This window comes from Saccoglossus kowalevskii, chromosome 17, assembly GCF_978046115.1.
Source record: "Saccoglossus kowalevskii chromosome 17, keSacKowa6.1, whole genome shotgun sequence".
In the NCBI taxonomy this organism is placed as follows: domain Eukaryota; kingdom Metazoa; phylum Hemichordata; class Enteropneusta; family Harrimaniidae; genus Saccoglossus; species Saccoglossus kowalevskii.
In genome coordinates, this window is record NC_140657.1 from 15,845,997 (window position 1) to 15,869,389 (window position 23,393).

The 23,393-nt window shown below is 34.2% G+C and overlaps 1 protein-coding gene across 1 annotated transcript in view; it reads right to left on the reverse strand.

The window, feature by feature from the left end:
* LOC100374128 (neuronal calcium sensor 1-like) overlaps positions 1-23,393 on the reverse strand; it is a 59,229-nt gene that overhangs the window by 23,984 nt on the left and 11,852 nt on the right. The window contains exons 2-3 of the mRNA XM_006819089.2: positions 22,775-22,799; positions 1,463-1,511 (exon numbers count right to left, since the gene is read on the reverse strand). Of these exons, the coding sequence (XP_006819152.1) occupies positions 1,463-1,511; positions 22,775-22,799 (74 nt within the window). The remainder of the gene's footprint in view (positions 1-1,462; positions 1,512-22,774; positions 22,800-23,393) is intronic.

The following is a 23,393-nucleotide window of genomic DNA, read 5'->3' on the forward strand; positions in this document are numbered from 1 at the left end:
GTACATCAATGAGCTCTCAAAGCTGACATGATGTGTCACTGACGAAAAAAGATTTGCTGTGACGCAAGTAGATATTTTAATTTACTGGCGTGACTTGAATAGTTATGGAATTTGTAATTTTGTAAAATGTAATTTACTTTCATAAACAAAATAAGTAATATTTTTGTTTGTGTTTCAAGCCACCTAAACAGTCACATACAATTTTTATTTTTTTCTTGAAAACCGACCTTGCCAATAGAAAAAAAAATGACTCAACTTGATCTTGGGGAATACCATTTTGACTCTGAATCCTTACGACATCAGTTGTGTTAAAGAGCACACGGCTGTACACGTATACGTTTAGTGGTGTATATTACACACATAAACTTATCCTTGATGATGGGTGGGGTATTACTTGTGGCATCATAACATACCAAATCTTTCTGGATTTGGGCAATTTCTATGGTTATACGCCATTGCCCTGTCGCTGCCCTGCTAATGCAGACGACAGACACACGGCTGTACACGTATACGTTTAGTGGTGTATATTACACACATAAACTTATCCTTGATAATGGGTGGGGTATTACTTGTGGCATCATAATATACCAAATCTTTCTGGATTTGGGCAATTTCTATGGTTATGCGCCATTGCCCTGTCGCTGCCCTGCTAATGCAGACGACAGACGAATAAAGCCTAGTCGCAGTCACAGAATGTATTTTGTTTTTCAAATGTAAGGTACATACTTTATCTGATATGTGTATCAAAGAATAAATCATTAAACATTTCATATCAAGTAATTTTTTTTTCATGCTTTGTAGCTTTGGAGCATGGTGGAGATGGCCATTCCTTGGGCAGGACAACTGTTGACAGTCAATGCTCTATGACCATGCAGTAATTGTTGCATATTTTAACAATTTAATGTATTGCATAGTATTTTGGACACAAGAATGTGTCAACAATTTTTGTGAATGTTTTTTTTCCATATAGTTTAAAGTTTCAAATATTTATGCCCAATAAAGTGACTGACAACATCCAAAATGTGGTGCCCCATACAAAATTATTAAAAATGTGTTTTCTGTGGAATGTAAAGATTAATTAACACATGACATATTTATAACAGCACTCCAAAGAACCCCAGTAATGAACATTTTCATCTACAAATAATTAAAGTTGTCATTATAGCAATTACCTGGTATGTTTTCTATATTTAAATTTATTTAAATTAGTTAAATTAAATTTTCGTAATTATTAGTAATAACAATTTTTTCAGTCCATGTTCTGAGCAATATTTTTTAGACATTTTGGATTCTTTTTTGAAAAAGTGCATATCAAACAGTTTAGTTGTACTCAGTTATCCACTTTTTCTGTTCACTAACATAATCTTTACAAGTTTATTTTTGTTGTCACTGATTTGTTCTTACAACACAATGTTTTTTTTACAGCAAGTAAATAGATAGCAAACTATAACCATATACCTACCTCTTTTCGCAATGATCCGCTCGGACAATCTTTCATAAAATCTCGATGCCTAGAAAAAAACACAAAATTGATCCGAGGTTAGATTAAGTATTTATTTCCTTATTTTTCTTCATTCATTCATTCATTCATTCATTCATTCATGTATTTATGATTTAGTTATTCCTTCAATTATTTATTTAATTATTTATTTATTTATTTATTTATTTATTTATTGTCAATTTAGTTATTCCTTCAATTATCAGTTCTTAAATTATTAATTCATTAATGTGATATTGTTTTATTTTGTACAATCCACAACATATGCATGCATGAAGTACCGTATCTTTAATATGAAAATACCGCCATTCAGCCATCTTGAATTGAACCAAAAAAACGAATGGATGTGCATGTTTCTTATGATGTATGTGTGAAGTTTCAATGTGATTTGTTCAGGTCTGTCCAAGATACCGATAGGGATGCATGGACAAGAAAAAGAATATACAGAGGTCTGTTTTTGGACTTTGTCTGAACGGAAACTACGGGTGATACTGAAATGATCAACTACACCAACTACACATAAGACTTCACTTAAATTGCTGCTACAGTGATACCCTCCCTAAACCATATCCTCAAGATCAAAACAGGGACATATTTATCACAACCATGTCTTGTACAAATAAAAATTGCATTGCTATGGAGACAATACTACACACTTTAAATTTGTTTTTTTCAAATTTTTTAATTTACTTACAATCAATTAAATTACAAAGCAAGACAATTACTGGAAAAAAAATACTACACAATTTGTTCTTAACCAATATTCTTTACATATAGTCAATTAAAAAATATACGTATGATGTGTTTTTAATATGTGTATTAAAAAATATGTGTTATTTTTGTAAAAATTACTCAATTGAGAAGATTGTGACACAAGATTAATTTAAAAAAAAAATATTCACTGAAAACATTATCTATTGCTAAATGCGTACACATCATTTGTACTATTTTACTACACAAATAACCATCTATGCATGTCGAAAGATGGTTTTTTTTATTATCAGTTAGCCAGTAGAATTCTATTATCCGACGTGAATCACTCTCCTTAGACATGCAACAATACTTTTCAGTAAGTACATTTTTAAAATGAAAAGCTATGACAATCAAATGTGAAAGGTTCAACCTAATAAGGGTGCAAATTAGTATACAGTAAAAATATTCCAACAACAGCAGGGTTCTGCTTCTCAGTATGGATGTACAGTAATTAGGAAGGTTTCATACAAAGTAACATGTAACAGACATACACAAGTACTGCAAACTGCTATTAAAACATTTCTTTTCATCATAAGATATTGGCAAAAGTTGTGAAAATCAGCAAACTTTAACGTGAAATACTGCATATTCGTTGTGTTTTTATTTGCTATTTTTATTGCAATTTTATTGTTTTATGTGTATGGTAAACAAGCACAATATAAATTATAAATTAAAGCATAAATTATAATAATGAGAGAGAAACTACATCTCTTTATGATATACTGTTAGAATGCATGTATAAGCCTGTGTGCACTGTACTTGTTTGCTGTTTCTGTTACTGTCTTCATAATAAAGGTATTTTGATTTAAAATACAAAACTATTCAATATACACTGCTTGTCATTATTTATAGCCATTTACCCTCAATTATTGAATCCCGTACAAAATGAACATTCTCTTTTTACCGACTTCCTACAAAGAAATATCTCAATTGATAATAATAATAATATGAGGTTATTACGAAGATACCTCAAAGTATGCAAGAAGACAGTACAGCGAAAGTATGTGCGTCGGTCGATGCGATGGTGCCCTGTCTGAGTGCATACTTTGAGGTATTCTCATAATAACCTTATTATTATATATCTTTTTCTTCCAAGGATAGGATGCCAAAATTCAAAAAGTTTATAACAGAATCAGCGAACTTCTTTGTGTTGAGTCCGGTCAGACCCTGGTGGCAGCCATGTTTGTTTTTATTATTATTAGAGGACGCTTATGCACGTAAACAATCCATATTTGGAATTTGCATTCCCTTATATGGTAGGATGAAAATACCGCAAAATTAAGGCATGTTGTAACTTATGGCGTTACGATGACAGATGTATAATATTATCTTATATTGCCTCCTACTAAATATTGTTAAATTGGGTGAAAGAAAAAAAATTATAATTAATCAAATAAACTATGCATAAGTAAATAAAAGTTTAGAAGGAGTTAGTGTTAAATATGCTCCAAATATGGGGGTGGGCGCTCAGTCAAGCATGAGTGCTGAGTTGGACAAGTACAATATATATATAAAGAATGTATGTAAATGTACTTGAAAGTAAAAATATTTTTTGATAAAAAAAATAAATTAATGTAATACATTGAGTGATAGTTCAGTTAAAAATAGCAAAGGCAATGAAGTATCATTTTGAATTTATTTTTGTCTCAAGGTAACATAAATCCACACAAAAATAAATAACGAGACATCGCTTGAGAATAAAAAGTTAACGTACCCCAAAGGAATTCATGAAAATTATCTAATTTCCAGAATTAATGTGAAAGTCAAAGGTCAAGAATTTTCTTATTTTTATTTCTACTATTTATTTCAATGAAGGCAATTACATGCAATATAAAGCATCAAGTTGTTCAAGAGACCGGATGCAGACATGAATCGTCTTATAGAATTTCCAGATTGTTGGAAAGATGAGATACGAACATGCATTATCTGATGAGATTTATAGGTTGTTTGGGGGGGGGCGGCTAGATGTAAACATTCATCATCAGGTGGAATTTCCAGCTTGTTGGAATTACCGGATACAGACATGCACCATCTTATGAAATTTCCAGGTTTTTGGAGGAACCAGATGTGGACACATATCATCTTATAGAATTTCCAGGTTGTTGGAAAGACCAGATGCAGACATGCATCATCCAATTGGATTTCAGTTTTTGGAAAGACCAGATGCAGACATGCATCGTTTAATGGAATTTCTGGGTTGTTGGAAAGACCAGATGTAGACATGCATCATCCAATGGGATTTCAGTTTTTGGAAAGACCAGATACAGACATGCATCATCCAATGGAATTTCAGGTTGTTGGAAAGACCAGATGGAATTTCTGGGTTGTTGGAAAGACCAGATGCAGACATGCATCATCCAATGGAATTTCTGGTTTTGGAAAGACCAGACACAGACATGCATCATCCAATGGAATTTCAGGTTGTTGGAAAGACCAGATGGAATTTCTGGGTTGTTGGAAAGACCAGATACATACATGCATCATCCAATGGAATTTCAGGTTGTTGGAAAGACCAGATACAGACATGCATCATCCAATGGAATTTCAGGTTGTTGGAAAGACCAGATGCAGACATGCATCACCCAATGGAATTTCTGGTTTTGGAAAGACCAGATACAGACATGCATCATCCAATGGAATTTCAGGTTGTTGGAAAGACCAGATGGAATTTCTGGGTTGTTGGAAAGACCAGATACAGACATGCATCATCCAATGGAATTTCAGGTTGTTGGAAATACCAGATACAGACATGCATCATCCAATGGAATTTCAGGTTGTTGGAAAGACCATTTGCAGACATGCATCATCCAATGGAATTTCTGGTTTTGGAAAGACCAGATACAGACATACATCATCCAATGGAATTTCAGGTTGTTGGAAAGACCAGATGGAATTTCTGGGTTGTTGGAAAGACCAGATACAGACATGCATCATCCAATGGAATTTCAGGTTGTTGAAAGGGTGTTTTCATCAGTAATTTCCACTTGTACCTTACATGTACCGTACTTATCCGGGTAAGAGCCCATGCCTGGGCAAATGCCCACCCCCCACTTTTGACACAATAAAGAAGTTGAGGTCATATCCGGGCACACGCCCAGGGGGTCTTTTTCTACACAAATTCATTGACTGTGGTTGTATTAACAGTTGACTTTCTTGAAGTCTGTCATGATACTTATAAAAATTGTTAATTGCGTAAAACAAGGGGTGGACGCAAAATAGCTGTGACAGCTTTCTGTCTTCAGGGCAGTGCGTTCACCGCTGATTTTTTTCAGAATCATAACAGTCAGCAAGTCTATAAAAATATGTATTTTAAAGCAGAAACGGTAGTTCTCTTTTTGAAATATGTCGTGGCCCCAAAAAGGGACGGCCGTTTGGTTTGTGCTTCTTTAGAAACAATTCAAGCAAATCGTATAAGGAGAGCTGCTAAGCAAGTGCCGCACTCGTTCGGCTTTAGCGTCGTCGACAATGAAAACAATGTTGCAATATTGTAGCAACCCGTACCTGAGAGAGTGCCTGAAATCACGTTTTGTAGCAGCTTGCGAATCCATAACGGGGGCCAGCAATTTTGCAATGTCGTGCCTAAGACTGCCAAATTTTTCACCATCTTTCATCACCGCTATTGCATTTCTGTCATGAAAACTATTCTTCTGTCGTTGGATAAAAAAAAAACTTCCTATTTCAAGTCCACCTTGATATCCATATAGTGAGACATTCCAACCGCCGGAACTTTCTGAATGATAACTTTCACTATGGTTGATAAGCGTCGAGTCTGATAAGAAAGCAATGTCACGATTTGACCTTTGTGATGAAATACTAGTAGTGATGTCATTCTTAGCCAATCAGTAAAGCAGATGCATAAAGACCAAAGATGATTGCTAGACTGTAAACAAAAGCATCATGTGCCATTGCAGCAGAGCGACCCCATTTTTCTTGTCTCTTTATTATGATTAGACATGAATGAAAAGTGCTAAGCTGACAAACTTTGAAATCCGTGGATTAAAAGTGCTAAGTCCAAATTGTGTGGGACGATATCGACGAACTTCAGGAATAAGTTGTAGGGATTTTGTTTGACAGCTACAGTGACGCTGACTTGGACTTTGTGGGTTTTGAGTTTGACGAAGATGGCAATGAACGTACAAATAAAGATCTGAGAAGTTATTTCAAACAGCTATGAATTTTTATAATTTTTACTGTGTACATTTGTAAATTATTATTGATCTTGTATGATGGTTGATTCGTAATTTGTCAAGACCGGAAATCATTTTACGCAGTTTAACCCCTGACATTTTAATTCATTTTGAGTTCGCACGTATTGGCTGTGTTTGTTGGTGGGAAAATCCTAATTCAAATGATTCCTCACTGTCGATTTTTATTATTTCTGATTTATTTGTCACATTATAAGCAATAAATTAATTTTGTTTTACTTCTAGTGTTGCATATTGTTCATTTATTTCCGCTGCATGTTTTCATTTACCGTTCTATTTCCTGCCGCAGTTTGATCTGCGTGTTGTAAATTTTCATGAGTTTTTTGCCGGGGATCTCCTGGCAAACGCCCACCCCTTCTTCTTGGCAATTTTCCATGTTCAAGACCCTTGGCTTATTCCCGGATAAATACGGTATATATTTAGCTACAAATACAAAGATATATCACCTTTATTAGAATTCACTGTGAGACACAAGATTGAGCAGCACCTTTTGAGACCGACTGTACCAGTGTCACATGTACAAATATGTAACATCTTGATTAGAATTCACTGTGAGACACAAGATTGAGCAGCACCTTTTGAGACCGACTGTACCAGTGTCACATGTACAAATATGTAACATCTTGATTAGAATTCACTGTGAGACACAAGATTGAGCAGCACCTTTTGAGACCGACTGTACCAGTGTCACATGTACAAATATGTAACATCTTGATTAGAATTCACTGTGAGACACAAGATTGAGCTGCACCTTTTGAGACCGACTGTACCAGTGTCACATGTACAAATATGTAACATCTTGATTAGAATTCACTGTGAGACACAAGATTGAGCTGTACATTTTGAAACTGACTGTACCAGTGTCACATGTACAAATATGTAACATCTTGATTAGAATTCACTGTGGGACACAAGATTGAGCAGCACCTTTTGAGACTGACTGTACCAGTGTCACATGTATAAATATGTAACATCTTGATTAGAATTCACTGTGAGACACAAGATTGAGCAGCACCTTTTGAAACTGACTATACCAGTGTATCATGTATAAATACGTAACATCTTGATTAGAATTCACTGTGCAACACAAGATTGAGCAGCACCTTTTGAGACCGACTGTACCAGTGTCACATGTACAAATATGTAACATCTTGATTAGAATTCACTGTGAGACACAAGATTGAGCAGCACCTTTTGAGACCGACTGTACCAGTGTCACATGTATAAATATGCAACATCTTGATTAGAATTCACTGTGAGACACAAGATTGAGCAGCACCTTTTGAAACTGACTGTACCAGTGTATCATGTACAAATATGTAACATCTTGATTAGAATTCACTGTGAGATACAAGATTGAGCAGCACCTTTAGAAACTGACTATACCAGTGTATCATGTACAAATATGTAACATCTTGATTAGAATTCACTGTGAGACACAAGATTGAGCAGCACCTTTTGAAACTGACTGTACCAGTGTATCATGTACAAATATGTAACATCTTGATTAGAATTCACAGTGAGATACAAGATTGAGCAGCACCTTTAGAAACTGACTATACCAGTGTATCATGTACAAATATGTAACATCTTGATTAGAATTCACTGTGAGACACAAGATTGAGCAGCACCTTTTGAAACTGATTGTACCAGTGTATCATGTACAAATATGTAACATCTTGATTAGAATTCACTGTGAGATACAAGATTGAGCAGCACCTTTAGAAACTGACTATACCAGTGTATCATGTACAAATATGTAACATCTTGATGAGAATTCACTGTGAGACACAAGATTGAGCTGCACCTTTTGAGACTGACTGTACCAGTGTCACATGTACAAATATGCAACATCTTGATTAGAATTCACTGTGAGACACAAGATTGAGCTGCATCTTTTGAAACTGACTGTACCAGTATGACATGTACAAATATGTAACATCATGATTAGAATTTACTGTGAGACACAAGATTGAGCTGCATCTTTTGAAACTGACTATACCAGTGCGACACATACAAATATGTAACATCTTGATTAGAATTCACTGTGAGACACAAGATTGAGCTGCACCTTTTGAGACTGACTGTACCAGTGTCACATGTACAAATATGCAACATCTTGATTAGAATTCACTGTGAGACACAAGATTGAGCAGCACCTTTAGAAACTGACTATACCAGTGTCACATGTACAAATATGTAACATCTTGATTTGAATTCACAGTGAGACACAAGATTGAGCTGCACATTTTGAAACTGACTGTTCCAGTGTCACATGAACAAATATGCAACATCTTGATTAGAATTAAGTTTGAGACGCAAGATTGAGCTGCACATTTTGAAACTGACTGTTCCAGTGTCACATGTACAAATATGTAACATCTTGATTAGAATTCACTGTGAGATACAAGATTGAGCTGCACCTTTTGAGACTGACTGTACCAGTGTCACATGTACAAATATGTAACATCTTGATTAGAATTCACTGAGAGACACAAGATTGAGCTGCACATTTTGAAACTGACTGTACCAGTGTCACATGTACAAATATGTAACATCTTGATTTGAATTCACTGAGACACACAAGATTGAGCTGCACATTTTGAAACTGACTGTACCAGTGTCACATGTACAAATATGTAACATCTTGATTAGAATTCACTGTGAGACACAAGATTGAGCTGCACCTTTTGAAACTGACTATACCAGTGTGACATATACAAATATGCAACATCTTGATTAGAATTCACTGAGAGACACAAGATTGAGCTGCACATTTTGAAACTGACTGTACCAGTGTCACATGTACAAATATGTAACATCTTGATTTGAATTCACTGAGACACAAGATTGAGCTGCACATTTTGAAACTGACTGTACCAGTGTCACATGTACAAATATGCAACATCTTGATTAGAATTCACTGTGAGACACAAGATTGAGCTGCATCTTTTGAAACTGACTATACCAGTGTGACACATACAAATATGTAACATCTTGATTAGAATTCACTGTGAGACACAAGATTGAGCTGCATCTTTTGAAACTGACTATACCAGTGTGACACATACAAATATGTAACATCTTGATTAGAATTCACTGAGAGACACAAGATTGAGCCGCACATTTTGAAACTGACTGTACCAATGTCACATGTATAAATATGTAACATCTTGATTTGAATTCACTGTGAGACACAAGATTGAGCTGCACATTTTGAAACTGACTGTATCAGTGTGACACATACAAATATGTAACATCTTGATTAGAATTCACTGTGAGACACAAGATTGAGCCGCACATTTTGAAACTGACTGTACCAATGTCACATGTATAAATATGTAACATCTTGATTAGAATTTACTGTGAGACGCAAGATTGAGCTGCATCTTTTGAAACTGACTATACCAGTGTGACATATACAAATATGCAACATGTTGATTAGAATTCACTGTGAGACACAAGATTGAGCCGCACATTTTGAAACTGACTGTACCAATGTCACATGTATAAATATGTAACATCTTGATTTGAATTCACTGTGAGACACAAGATTGAGCTGCATGTTTTGAAACTGACTGTACCAGTGTCACATGTACAAATATGCAACATCTTGATTTGAATTCACAGTGAGACACAAGATTGAGCTGCACATTTTGAAACTGACTGTTCCAGTGTCACATGTACAAATATGCAACATCTTGATTAGAATTCAGTTTGAGACACAAGATTGAGCTGCACATTTTGAAACTGACTGTTCCAGTGTCACATGTACAAATATGTAACATCTTGATTAGAATTCACTGTGAGACACAAGATTGAGCTGCATCTTTTGAAACTGACTGTACCAGTATGACATGTACAAATATGCAACATCTTGATTAGAATTCACTGTGAGACACAAGATTGAGCTGCATGTTTTGAAACTGACTGTACCAGTGTCACATGTACAAATATGCAACATCTTGATTTGAATTCACAGTGAGACACAAGATTGAGCAGCACCTTTTGAAACTGACTATACCAGTGTCACATGTACAAATATGTAACATCTTGATTTGAATTCACTGTGAGACACAAGATTGAGCTGCACATTTTGAAACTGACTGTTCCAGTGTCACATGTACAAATATGCAACATCTTGATTAGAATTCAGTTTGAGACACAAGATTGAGCTGCACATTTTGAAACTGACTGTTCCAGTGTCACATGTACAAATATGTAACATCTTGATTAGAATTCACTGTGACACACAAGATTGAGCTGCACCTTTTGAAACTGACTGTACCAGTGTCACATGTACAAATATGCAACATCTTGATTAGAATTCACTGTGAGACACAAGATTGAGCTGCACATTTTGAAACTGACTGTACCAGTGTCACATGCACAAATATGCAACATCTTGATTAGAATTCACTGTGAGACACAAGATTGAGCTGCACATTTTGAAACTGACTGTTCCAGTGTCACATGTACAAATATGTAACATCTTGATTAGAATTCACTGTGACACACAAGATTGAGCTGCACCTTTTGAAACTGACTGTACCAGTGTCACATGTACAAATATGCAACATCTTGATTAGAATTCACTGTGAGACACAAGATTGAGCTGCACCTTTTGAAACTGACTGTACCAGTGTCACATGTACAAATATGCAACATCTTGATTAGAATTCACTGTGAGATACAAGATTGAGCTGCACATTTTGAAACTGACTATACCAGTGTGACATATACAAATATGTAACATCTTGATTAGAATTCACTGTGAGACACAAGATTGAGCTGCACCTTTTGAAACTGACTGTACCAGTGTCACATGTACAAATATGTAACATCTTGATTAGAATTCACAGTGAGACACAAGATTGAGCTGCACATTTTGAAACTGACTATACCAGTGTCACATGTACAAATATGTAACATCTTGATTAGAATTCACTGTGAGACACAAGATTGAGCTGCACATTTTGAAACTGACAATACCAGTGTCACATGTACAAATATGTAACATCTTGATTTGAATTCACTGAGAGACACAAGATTGAGCTGCACATTTTGAAACTGACTGTACCAGTGTCACATGTACAAATATGTAACATCTTGATTAGAATTCACTGTGAGGTACATGATTGAGCTGCACCTTTTGAGACTGACTGTACCAGTGTGACATGTACAAATATGTAACATCTTGATTAGAATTCACTGTGAGATACAAGATTGAGCTGCACCTTTTGAGACTGACTGTACCAGTGTCACATCTACAAATATGCAACATGTTGATTAGAATTCACTATGAGACAGAGTCGTCAAACCACTAGTGACATTCAAAATAATGAAGATGCCACATCTTGATAAAATTTAATGATCATCACTTTTACCAATGCCCAGAGGATCTGATAATTATTGGAACTCTGGTGATGTGGGATCCCATGAAGAGATTGAAAAGCATGTACATTGTTGAATGAAATGGAGACGGTTCAAAGTTTGTCATTAAATGCAAGCCTAATGTACAGTTATTATTAGATAGAATTTGATAATTAGTTCATTATAAAAGAACAGATAATTTACAGTAGGCAATAACATTTTATTTCTGAAATTTTAATTCCCATGATTGCCATTTGAGAACATTTTTATTTCATTTTTATTTAAAATATTTCATTGAACCTTTTGTTCAAGAAAATATCAAGCATTTGTAATGTTTCTTCTTTTTCCACATTTTTCCACACATCCATTTCTAAATTACAAATCTATATATTGAACTAATGATTATATTAGTTTTAGGTGAAGCATGATTTGACATATAAATACGGATATATTACCTCCCTTTTGTGATTTACACGCATGGCAACCAAAAATGATAATTATGATTCCTAATTGGCAATTCTTTATAACACTAACTTAAGCCTAAGAACGTTGTTCATTTACATACCTCTGTCACCAAGCTACTATTCTATGACAAGGAATTTCAAGGTTGCATGTTTTGAATTTTGCTCAAATTGACTGAACTATTCACAATTATAATTATAATTTGATGACTCAGCTAATTACATATTAGACACTACTTGCAGTATTACAAGGACACACTTGAATTAGTTGAATAATAATAGATGATACTAAGATAGCTGAAAATGATGCCAACTAGAATATGAAATATTGAAATGTGGGAGGGTCGTCACTTGCGCACGCGCGGGAATTGAGCCCCAAACGACGATAACAACACACGCTAAAAACGCAAAGGCTCATGGGTAGACAATTGTTTTGTAAACAATGACACGCTATGGCCATCTGACTCCCTCGCTTTAAACATGTATGTTTTCACATCTTCTCACAGAGAGTTCCAATCATGGACTGACATGTTCTTACATGTGTGTATAATATACAGGTACATATAGTGTAAAGTTGTTTTTTCTCCCTACTGAAGTATCATATCAACAACCTGATTTTGGGAAAATTATTTGGATTCAATTATTTAAATTGGCTCATAGCATCCATTTATTTCTCATTGGTAGATAGATGTATATACATTTATTTGGAAGGGGACATACATGTATTCCTCAACTCAGTCCTGAACAAATAAAGTTGGCCAAAAAATCAGAAAAAAATCATTTTTCATTGCAAAATGCAAATTCCAGGGCCAAATTTCCTTTTATTCATTGTAAATTGCCAATTCCATGGCTCGATTTTGTTTTATACATATTGAAGCACTAATTCCAGGGCCCAAATTCTCTTATTTATTGTAAAATGCAGATTACAGGGCCCAATTTTCGTTTATTCATTTTAAAATGCTAATTTCAGGGCCCAAATTCGCTTATTTATTGTAAAATGCTAATTCCAGAGCCCATTTTTTTTATTCATTTTACATGCTAATTGCAGGGCTTAAAGGGGAACTAAATAGAGCTTATTTTGGTGTTTGTATTTATCAAGTTATGTATATTGATTATAAATTTGAAAAAATAAAATAAAAAAAATGATTATCTTCAGAGTTATGATGATTTAAATATGAGAAACCATAAACCTGCGAAGGACTTCCGTTTGCGCCATCTTGCCATTAAAAAAAACGTCCTCATGAGGTATAAACAGGTAAGGTAACAAAGCATGATGACGAAATAGTATCTGATTAAATATAAGCAACTTAGGGAGCCATAGCTGGCTGGACTGGTGAATTGACTTCTAGTCTTGGTTGTTTCGACTTTTACGTTAATGTTATTTACAAGCGTATCAACATACAAACATTATGGATGTGCGATTGATCGAGACAGGCATTTTGTTTTGTTTTTTGTCTAACTGTCTAATAAATGCTGTTTCAAGTACTGCACTGTGCGGCGTGCAAATTATTCAAAGTATGGATGCTGGAGTATGAAATCTTGAGTTCGTAGGGTGGTGGTGGAAACATTTTCGTCCATGTATTCACGGGGCTGCACTGGCAAATCATGGGACAAGTGTCACAGGAACACCAAGCAGATTGTTCACAGACTTCCGTATAATTTGAAATATAACTTTCATCCGAACAAGGGGCATCGTCGACGATATACTCTCATCACTCACACTGGACTGATCAGAATCGTCACAGTATACCGTACTTCCCAGATCATAAGCCCGTAGGCATGAACACGTAAAGGAAAGGTAAGGGATGAGCTTGTACTCGAGGACCAACTCAGAAAAAATGATTTTGTTTTGGGGTTAAACACTGTAAACCATCTTGCAAACAACGAAAAATTATCCAAAAAAAATATTCGTTCACCACGCCGGGCTCGGGAAAATGATACTTATTTTTGAAAAAAATGCGTCATTGATTTGAACGATACTTACAATGAAGAAACAAACATGTTCATAAAAAACACACACATTTTATTACAATACGATTTACATACCGTCTGAATTTACGGTGAAATAATGGGTAGGGTCTGTGAGGAAACAGTGGACGAAGGCATTTATCATTATCTTCGTTTTGGTATGTTTTCGATCGTACGCAAACTCTCGACGCAAAACAATTTTCCACCATGAGGTTTTTCAGCACGATTTGACCTGGAACAACTTCCTTTGACATAACAGGTCATGTCTTTCATTAACCAATCAAAATGATGTGTCGTAATGATGAAATTTTCCGATTATTGACGATGATTTTTTAGCGCAATGCGGAAGTAAATTACCGCAATGTTAAAATGCGATCTGTAGCACTGATTGCAACGAAAAAACTATGATTTTTTTCCCTAAAAACTGGCGATTCGCAATTTCCGAAATATAAACGACGGTTAATAGTAACCCTGAGTGTGGAGGAAGAATTTAAACACCTTTCTCGGTCGCCAACATGTCTCATCGTTCAAACCCTAGGCCTTTCATGATAGTCTCAAAGTAAACCATGCCCAATAACCAGGTTGACGATCACATTTTTGGTTTTTCGAAGGCTACTACTCAAAGAAATATGGATTACTCAAGAATTGCAACATCGATGTTCATCCTGAGTAAATGACAGAATAGAAACGATGTGAATCACGTTGTGTACGTTCGCCATGCACTCTGAACTTGAAATTAATGCGAGTTTTCTCATAAAACTAAATACATGAACCAAACTAACATGCCAATCACAATTATTATGAAATGAAACACACCATTTACACGCATACTTTAAAGAATATCGTCGACGCCCAGTAAAAACACACTGGGCTTATAATCGTGAATGCCCTCAACTCGATAAATACAAAGTAAAAACATAGAAATTGGCTTCATACTCGGGAGGGGCTTGCGATCGGGGAAGTACGGTACTTTAACGCAATTGGGCTTTCACTCTCAGAATACCGGTACTGTGGTTCAAACGCATAAGGCTCTAACCCAAGTTTTAAAAAGCACATTGTGCATATAAAATTGAGTTTATACTAATAGTACACAATGCTTGGCAGCACGAACGGCTATGTACAATGGCGTATACGAATGCGATCAGATACTAAAACGTCATAGCTTTGAAAAGTACCCGGATGTTAAATATGTTCGTTCGTTAATTATTCCCCTCCATGAATGGCCTCCATGGCAAGCACTTCAAATGCCTATCCAAGCTACAGTTATAATTAAAACAAAATTAAACCACTGCAATATTATTTCGAATACAGTTTAGAATATACACAACTATAAATTAAGGCCGCATTTAGGTTCGCTTTAATTTCTCTTATTTATTGTAAAATGCTGATTCACGAGCCCATTTTTTTTATTCATTTGAAAATGCTAATGCCAGAGCCCTATTTCTTTTCATTCATAAACCAGCACAATTTGTGTATAATGTTTATATGATTTACCGGTATCTCGTCCACAAACTACCTCATTTGCATCACCCATACATCATATTTGCATTGCTAATTTAATATGCGCTGACGATTGAATATACTAGCTCAGCCATAGTAATTTTATGAGGTTATTATGAGGATACCTCAACGTATGCACGAAGACAGTACAGTGTAAGTATCCACCAATGCGCAGCGGAGATCGATGCGACGGCGTACTGTCTGAGTGCATACTTTGAGGTATCCTCGTAATAACCTTATTATTATACATCTTTTCCTTCCAAGGATACGTCATGGAAATGCCGAAATCCAAAATGTTTTAAACAGAATCAGCAAACTCCTTTGTGTGGAGTCCGGTCAAACCCTTGTGGCAGCCATGTTTGTTTTTATTATTAGAGGACGCTTGCATGCGTAATCATTCCATATTTGAAATCCGCATTTCCTAATATGGTAGGATGAAAATACTCCATAAAATACCACAAAATTAGTACGGCACGAGGTAACTTATGGCATTACGGTGAGATATATAATAATATTTGTTATTAGATATTTTCTACAAAGCTATCACAGACATACCTGTAGATGATCACAGAAGTTAGAAAGTGAAGTTTGTGTTTTCCCAGAGTAAGTTTAGGTCACCACTGACATATTTTAAATATTTGATGTCAGCAAATGGAGTCAATGCGAAGATGCTCACAAGATTGTTCCTAACTAGCAACCCTATAACACCTACCAATAATAGTCAAACCAAACAGAGAGCTTAGCAGCTGGTTAGTTGACAGTTTTTTTTTTCATTTCAAATTATGCCTTATATGTACGTATGTATATGCTCCGACCTGACTGTGGAAACACAATACATAAATGATACAAATACGATTCAAGCTCGAAAGCAATAAATGTGAGACACTAATGTAATAGATGCATGGTGTACATGCAAAAACAAGACATATTGTGTGAAACTTTTTTTCTTTTTTAAAATATATAGACAGAAAAACATGGAGTGTCAAGAACAAATTGAGATACATGACTAGCTCAAGACTTTCAATTATAAAACATATTACTGTTTTTTTTAAGTTAGAAAACTGACGAATAGATTCACACCTAAAGGGAAAGGTTGTTCACAGTATATAGCATTTTCTAAATTACTCTAATTGTGTTTAGTTATTTTTATGATTTGACCTGTCAGGTTTGATCAGTTTTAATAAAAATATGTTCCTGGCAATTTTCCATATGAATTATCAGCATTAATATTGCTTTCAATTTCACTCACATTTGATGCATGCACATAATTTGTCCTTTTCCTGAGGCATTTAAAACTCATTATTAATTTGACATTCCAACACAGGTACTAGTGTCACGCATAGTTTCAAAGAAATGACGATTCACATACATCACCTGCAGCTAGAATTCAGTCTCACGATAAACATCTTCATGTTACAAGGCGTATATAGCTTTTAGCTACGCAGATTTAAGATCTTTTCGAGAAGCAAATGATGATGAGAAAGGTTTTTTTTTATCATTTTCAAATTCACTGTTACTGCCTTAAAAATATAAAACACAAAACTAGACTTTTTAAAGATGTGCTTGCAATTCAAAGACAAATTTTTGCTAATTTTGTGGTGCGTTGAAAATGTCAAAATTTGTAGCACTGGGGTCTTTAACCTTTTCACCACCAGTTCCCTCTAATCATCACATATTCACAAAATAGTCCCGTTTATAGTCTGCACTTTCTTTAAAAAAGATTGGGACAAAAATAGCCAAATTTTTTTGGTTAAAATCTGAATATCAACTAAAATTTTGTCTGTTGGCTTCAAAATTAGGATTCATTTACAGAAATATTGGAGAAAATAAGAAAAAAAGTGCAGACAAATTTAGGCAAAAAAGTCTGTGGTGAACTGGTTGAAGTTGTATTGTCAGAAATATTTAGTTTTATAACCTTTGACAATTAATATGTGTAATACAGTGGAATACTTTATTTTCGCTGGAATTAATTTTCACTGAAAAGGCTTTTTGGGCGTTTTGTGTGGAATTTATTTTCACTGATTTTTGATGAGTTTAATGTGAAGTATAGGAAAAAAAGTATATTCGCTGGATTTTATTTTCACGGAATCATCCCTTCAGCGAAAATAGCGAAAATAAATTCCAAGCGAAAATAAAGTATTCTACAGTATAATAATTAAAACAGTTATCAGTTTTGGTGCTTGCAAGATACACGTATATGCATCAGGGGATCAATGGCAACAGCTGAAAATAACTACCTGGTAATCAGTTTTGTGAATTCTGTTGTGATTGCAAGACCGAATCGCATGCAGAAATCTCTGTTCAAAAAATGGAATACCAAATTGCTATTTGATTAGAATTACCGGTATATGAACAGCCAAGAAATGTCAGAGATATGGCTCAAAAACTGCATTAACTAAAACAAAATGGCGAGCAGTCAGCCATTTTAGTCCGATCTGACAAACAAAGTTCAATGTACATACCAAATTGGAACAAAATCTTTCTATGCATGCCCAGGATCCAGATCCAGAATTACCGGAATGATTGATTTTGATGAATATACCGGTAAACATTAGTACAGCCGCAATTCGGCCATCTTGGACTGTGTACGAACGGAGCCTAATAATAACCTAATTGGATATTATTTGTTATTCAGTACACCTGTTGTAACTAAGTCACGTTAATATCTAGCTTTTTTTCTTTAAATTGAATTAGCTCTAAATAACTCACTAGATATTCACACCGAATCACCTCCTGATATACATGTTTCACCATTAATGACAGACTCAATTTATAGTTACTTCCACTCATTCTTACGATAAACTGCAGTAGTGCTATAAATACTATTTAATTTCACTAGTTCATTATTTTGAGCCTATTCACTGGGTTTTGAGTTAAAAATTTGCTAATAAACAAGGAGTTCTATTTTTATTTTACATATTCACATGGATTCAATTTTACTCTAAATATCAGCAAAAATTGCAAAATTGAAAACAGTTCAATAATTAATACATTTACAGATTAAATAGAAATGTTTTATTAAACATATTTACAATACTTAAATTCTACATTTAATAGCATTATTAGGTCATCTGAGAATAATTATCAGCAATCAGGTCGGTAAATGTCAAAAGGGCAATATAATTTTCACCATAAATGAAAACAATATTCAGTGTAATTACATAAATAAAATGATCATCAATATATCAGATAGGTCTACCCAAGGTATGCATGTATGTGTATGTATGTCAACTTAATTTGGTTAGTGGTTTTCAAAATCTATTTTAATAAATCTATTACCATCACACTTGCAGAAATCAACACAAAATGAACAAATATCCATCCTAAAGCAACCTACACACCAAATATGGCGGTAATTTGAATAACAGCTCCAATAAAGAATTATCATTCATGAGAGGATGATGAGAGACGTACAGTGTACCCTAAGCCTTATGTCAGTGTAGCTAACAAAAAAATAGGATTTTTTTTTAATTGACCAGCAATGAAAATACAGATTCTTCTGAGAATTTTTAGCAAATAATTTTATTAACAATTAACTAACAATTAACAGTTTGATATGATTTATTTTATAGTAAAAACAATTCAATGTCAAAAACATAGCTAATTTGTTTAATAATATTTGGCTGAAATAAGATAAGGATAAGAATAAGAAACACAAAAAAAACAAAAAAGAGAATCAGGAATTTCACTACAAGCATGTAATCTCTTTAATTTACAGTTGAATTAACCTGACAGCCATCATGTACGACTGTACAGTCTTATATTCCCAATTTTGACATGAGGTTGAATCAAAGAAAGCTTAGAAAGAGCTCCCGTGTGCTGAAATGAAAGTATTAGAGACACATTAAAATTAATTCAAAATTTAAGATTTGCTTTTCAAATATGAAGCTTGGCAACTAATATTTGTCTGCAATTTGAGATGCACAACTTGAAAACAATGTGATTCACAGTATCAAAATTTATAATACATACAGAAAATGCATTTGAATTTTCATCCATGGTTTTTAGTCTAATTCCAGAGCACCTCTGTGATGAATTCAATTTAAATCTGACTTTTTTAGATATCAGAAATGGGCTAATAATAGATAATCAATATGCATGTTTATCAACATTAAACTATCGCAATGAACCAAATGAATTATTATACAAATTAAGTAATTATTATGCAAAAATTTAGGTCTGCATATTGTTTCAGGATGCCAAATTGGCTAATTATGCAAATTAGATAATTAATATGCACTAATTCGAACCCAAATCAGGTCTGTGCATTGTCCTAGAACATCTATGTACCAAGAGTCATTTAAATGGGATAATTATTACTTATGACATCAGTGTAAAAGCCAAAAATTAACTAATTATGCAAATTAGTTGATTAATAAGCACACATTATTACTCAAAATTAATCAGGGGTCGGAATTGTTCTAGAGCATCTATGTTTCAAGTTTCATTGAAAAGTAGTACTTTAAATATCCAAAGCTGAAAATTGATTAATTATGAAAATTAGGTAATATTTCATATATCTGTCTGTGCATTATTCTATGTATCTATTTAAGTTTCATTCAAATGTGATGATTAGTACCTGAGATATCAGTGGAAAAGACGAAAAATTAACTAATCATTATGCAAACTATGTTAACTATATGCATGGATGGATTTTTACCCAAAACTAATCAAATCTGTACATTAGTCTAGAGCATCTATGTAACAAGTTTCATCAAAATCCAATGAATGGCTCTTTAGATATCAGTGGAACAGTCATGTAACAGCTATAAATTAGCTAATTATCATGCAAATTAGGTAATTAATATGCATAGATTTCAACCAAAACCTAATTAAATCTGTGCATTAGCCCAGAGCATCTATGCACCAAGTTTCAGTAAAAACCAACATACGGTTCTTGAGATATCACATCACACACATACACACATACAGACAGGGTACCTGCAAAGACTCCCATTGTGTGCTCCGCACACAGAAGTCAAAAAGAAAGGTCTCAAAATTTCTATTATCTATCTCAAATGCTGGCAAAACAGCATTTTTCTAAAAAAAAAAATGTGTCAACTTTTGTGAAGTATATTGGGATGTATTTATTTAAGCTCTGTGTTATTAAATCACAATAGGTTTTGTAATGGTAACAATTTCTGTGAGGTCCTTCTCAAAATACAAGACAGCTTTTACACATTGACTATTTTGTTGACTGAGTAAAAGTCATTTTCAACAAGCCGTGCATGGCACAGTCCCTGTTAGTTATCAAATTTAAGATATATAGTTTTGTTTATAGTAATATACATTGTAGCTGGAATATAACCATGTCAGGAATATGATTTTTTAACATTAAAAGGATTGACATTTGTATCTGATCGTCAAACAGGTACTTGTGCATATTGAGAGATATTGCTCTGGAACAGCATTCAAAATCAGCCATTTTTAATACATGTATATATATATATATATATATATATATATATATATATATATATATATATATATATATATATATATATATAACATGATGTATAACGAATATATAAACTTCGAATATAATCAGTCAAAGCATTTAAGAGATATGGCTCTAGAAGCCCAATCATTAAAAACAAAATGGCCGCCAGACAGCCATTTTGAATCTGATCTGAAAAATAAATGTTGTGCATCAGAAACCTGTAATGTCTAATATATGTACCAAGTTTGAACAAAATCCACCTATAAATGCCAGAAATGCTTGATATTTGATGATTTTTTTAGCACAAAAATGGCCACCATTCGGCCATTTTGAATAGGATCATCAAACCAATATATCTGTCTATCTATGACATGATGTATAATGAATATTTAAAATTTGAACATAATCAGTGAAAGCAAGTCAGACATATGGCACAAGAACCACATTAATTAAAACAAAATGGCCGCCAGTCGGCCATCTTGAATCAGATTGTAAAACAAAATGATGTGCATCAAGGTCCTATAATGTCTAATTTATATACCAAGTTTGAACAAAATCCATCTGTAAACAGCCGAGAAATGCTTGTCATGATTTTTATGATTTTTAGCACAAAAATGGCCGCCATTCAGCCATCTGGACTCAGATCGTGAAATAAATTGATGTGCATATGTATAATATCATGTATGATGTATGTGTGAAGTTTGATTTTGATTGGTCCAGGCATTTCTAAGATACAGGTCCGGACGCACGCACAGACGCATGCACAGACGCACACACACACGCACGCACGGACACACGGAGGTCAAAACATAAGTCCCTGTTTTCGGGCTGCGTCCGAACGGGGACTAATAAAACAGGCTCTATTTTAAAGTAAATTCAAGATCACTGACACTATTTAGCAGTGAATTAGGGATTTCAAAGCAACATGACAACAAATGATTAATGCCTGTCTGAATATAATCAGAAAATAAAACAATTTTAGGCTTGCCTAAATTTTGTGTGTGAATAAGTCACACCTGGAAAGGGGCATCCGAGTTGGCCCTAATTTTAATCTCAAAGTCAGGCTGGCTTAACTACAGTATGAACAAGCACCAGATTATGTCATTGTCAGTGTTCTTGACTAAATACTGTAAAATACTTTATTTTAGCTGGAAATAATTTTCACTGAAAAGACATTTTAGGTGTTTTTTATGGAGTTTATTTTCACTGATTTTTGACGAGTAGAATGTAAAATATAGGGAAAAAGGTATTTGCTGGATTTTATTTTCACTAAATCATTCCTTCAGCGAAAATAGCAAAAATTAATTTCAAGCGAAAATAAAGTATTTTACAGTATGCAAATGTTATCTCTGTTGCGCAGTCTCTACTCACATCACTATCTTTTTAAAACTGTTGTCTGTTTATTGTTCTTTTGATTATTTATATTTTTGTCCTATCCTTGCCAGTTGCTAAGTGGGTTACGCAAGCGCAAACAGAATCACATCACATCGGTCGGCAATTTGGAAATCAGAAATTATAGATTCCTGTTTCATGCAGACATACCTTGGCATACAAAGACAATAAATGTATCACTTACCATTGCTGCAATTCTTTTTTGTCAACTGTAAAAAAAACAAGAAAAAAAAAAAACATTAATGGTGAGAACACAAAATCGTTAGGAATTTACTTTTTCATATTGACAGTTACTCAGTCGAGAATCAGATATTTGCACAATCAATAAAACATTAACTGATTCTTCTACAATCTTCTGCTACAATGCGTGTGTTATATATGGTGTTTTTATTCACATTTCAAATATTTTAAGTGAGTGTTGTGCATTTAAGTCATACATATTGTATTGATTTGCTTTTGGTTTTCCTTACATAATATCATGTACGAATGGAAGGTATCTCAATAAATATGTAATACGGTATACATGTAGCTTATTATTTGTCATGTAGCTATTAAAATTTACAAATCTAGACACAGAGAAAAAAAATTGATGCTGGAAGTGTTGGCGTAAAGAAATGTTGGCACATTTAAGATAAATAAAAATGCCTAGATAAGATACATGTACCCTGAGAAAAGATATTACTCTGGTCACACTTGTTCAGCTGACCCTTGACCCCTTAAGTTGGCGAATGGTAGTGTGATTTGGATTCAGCTCAAGGATGGCCGCATTCAACATAATGTTTTACAGCCAGAGATGCTGGCTG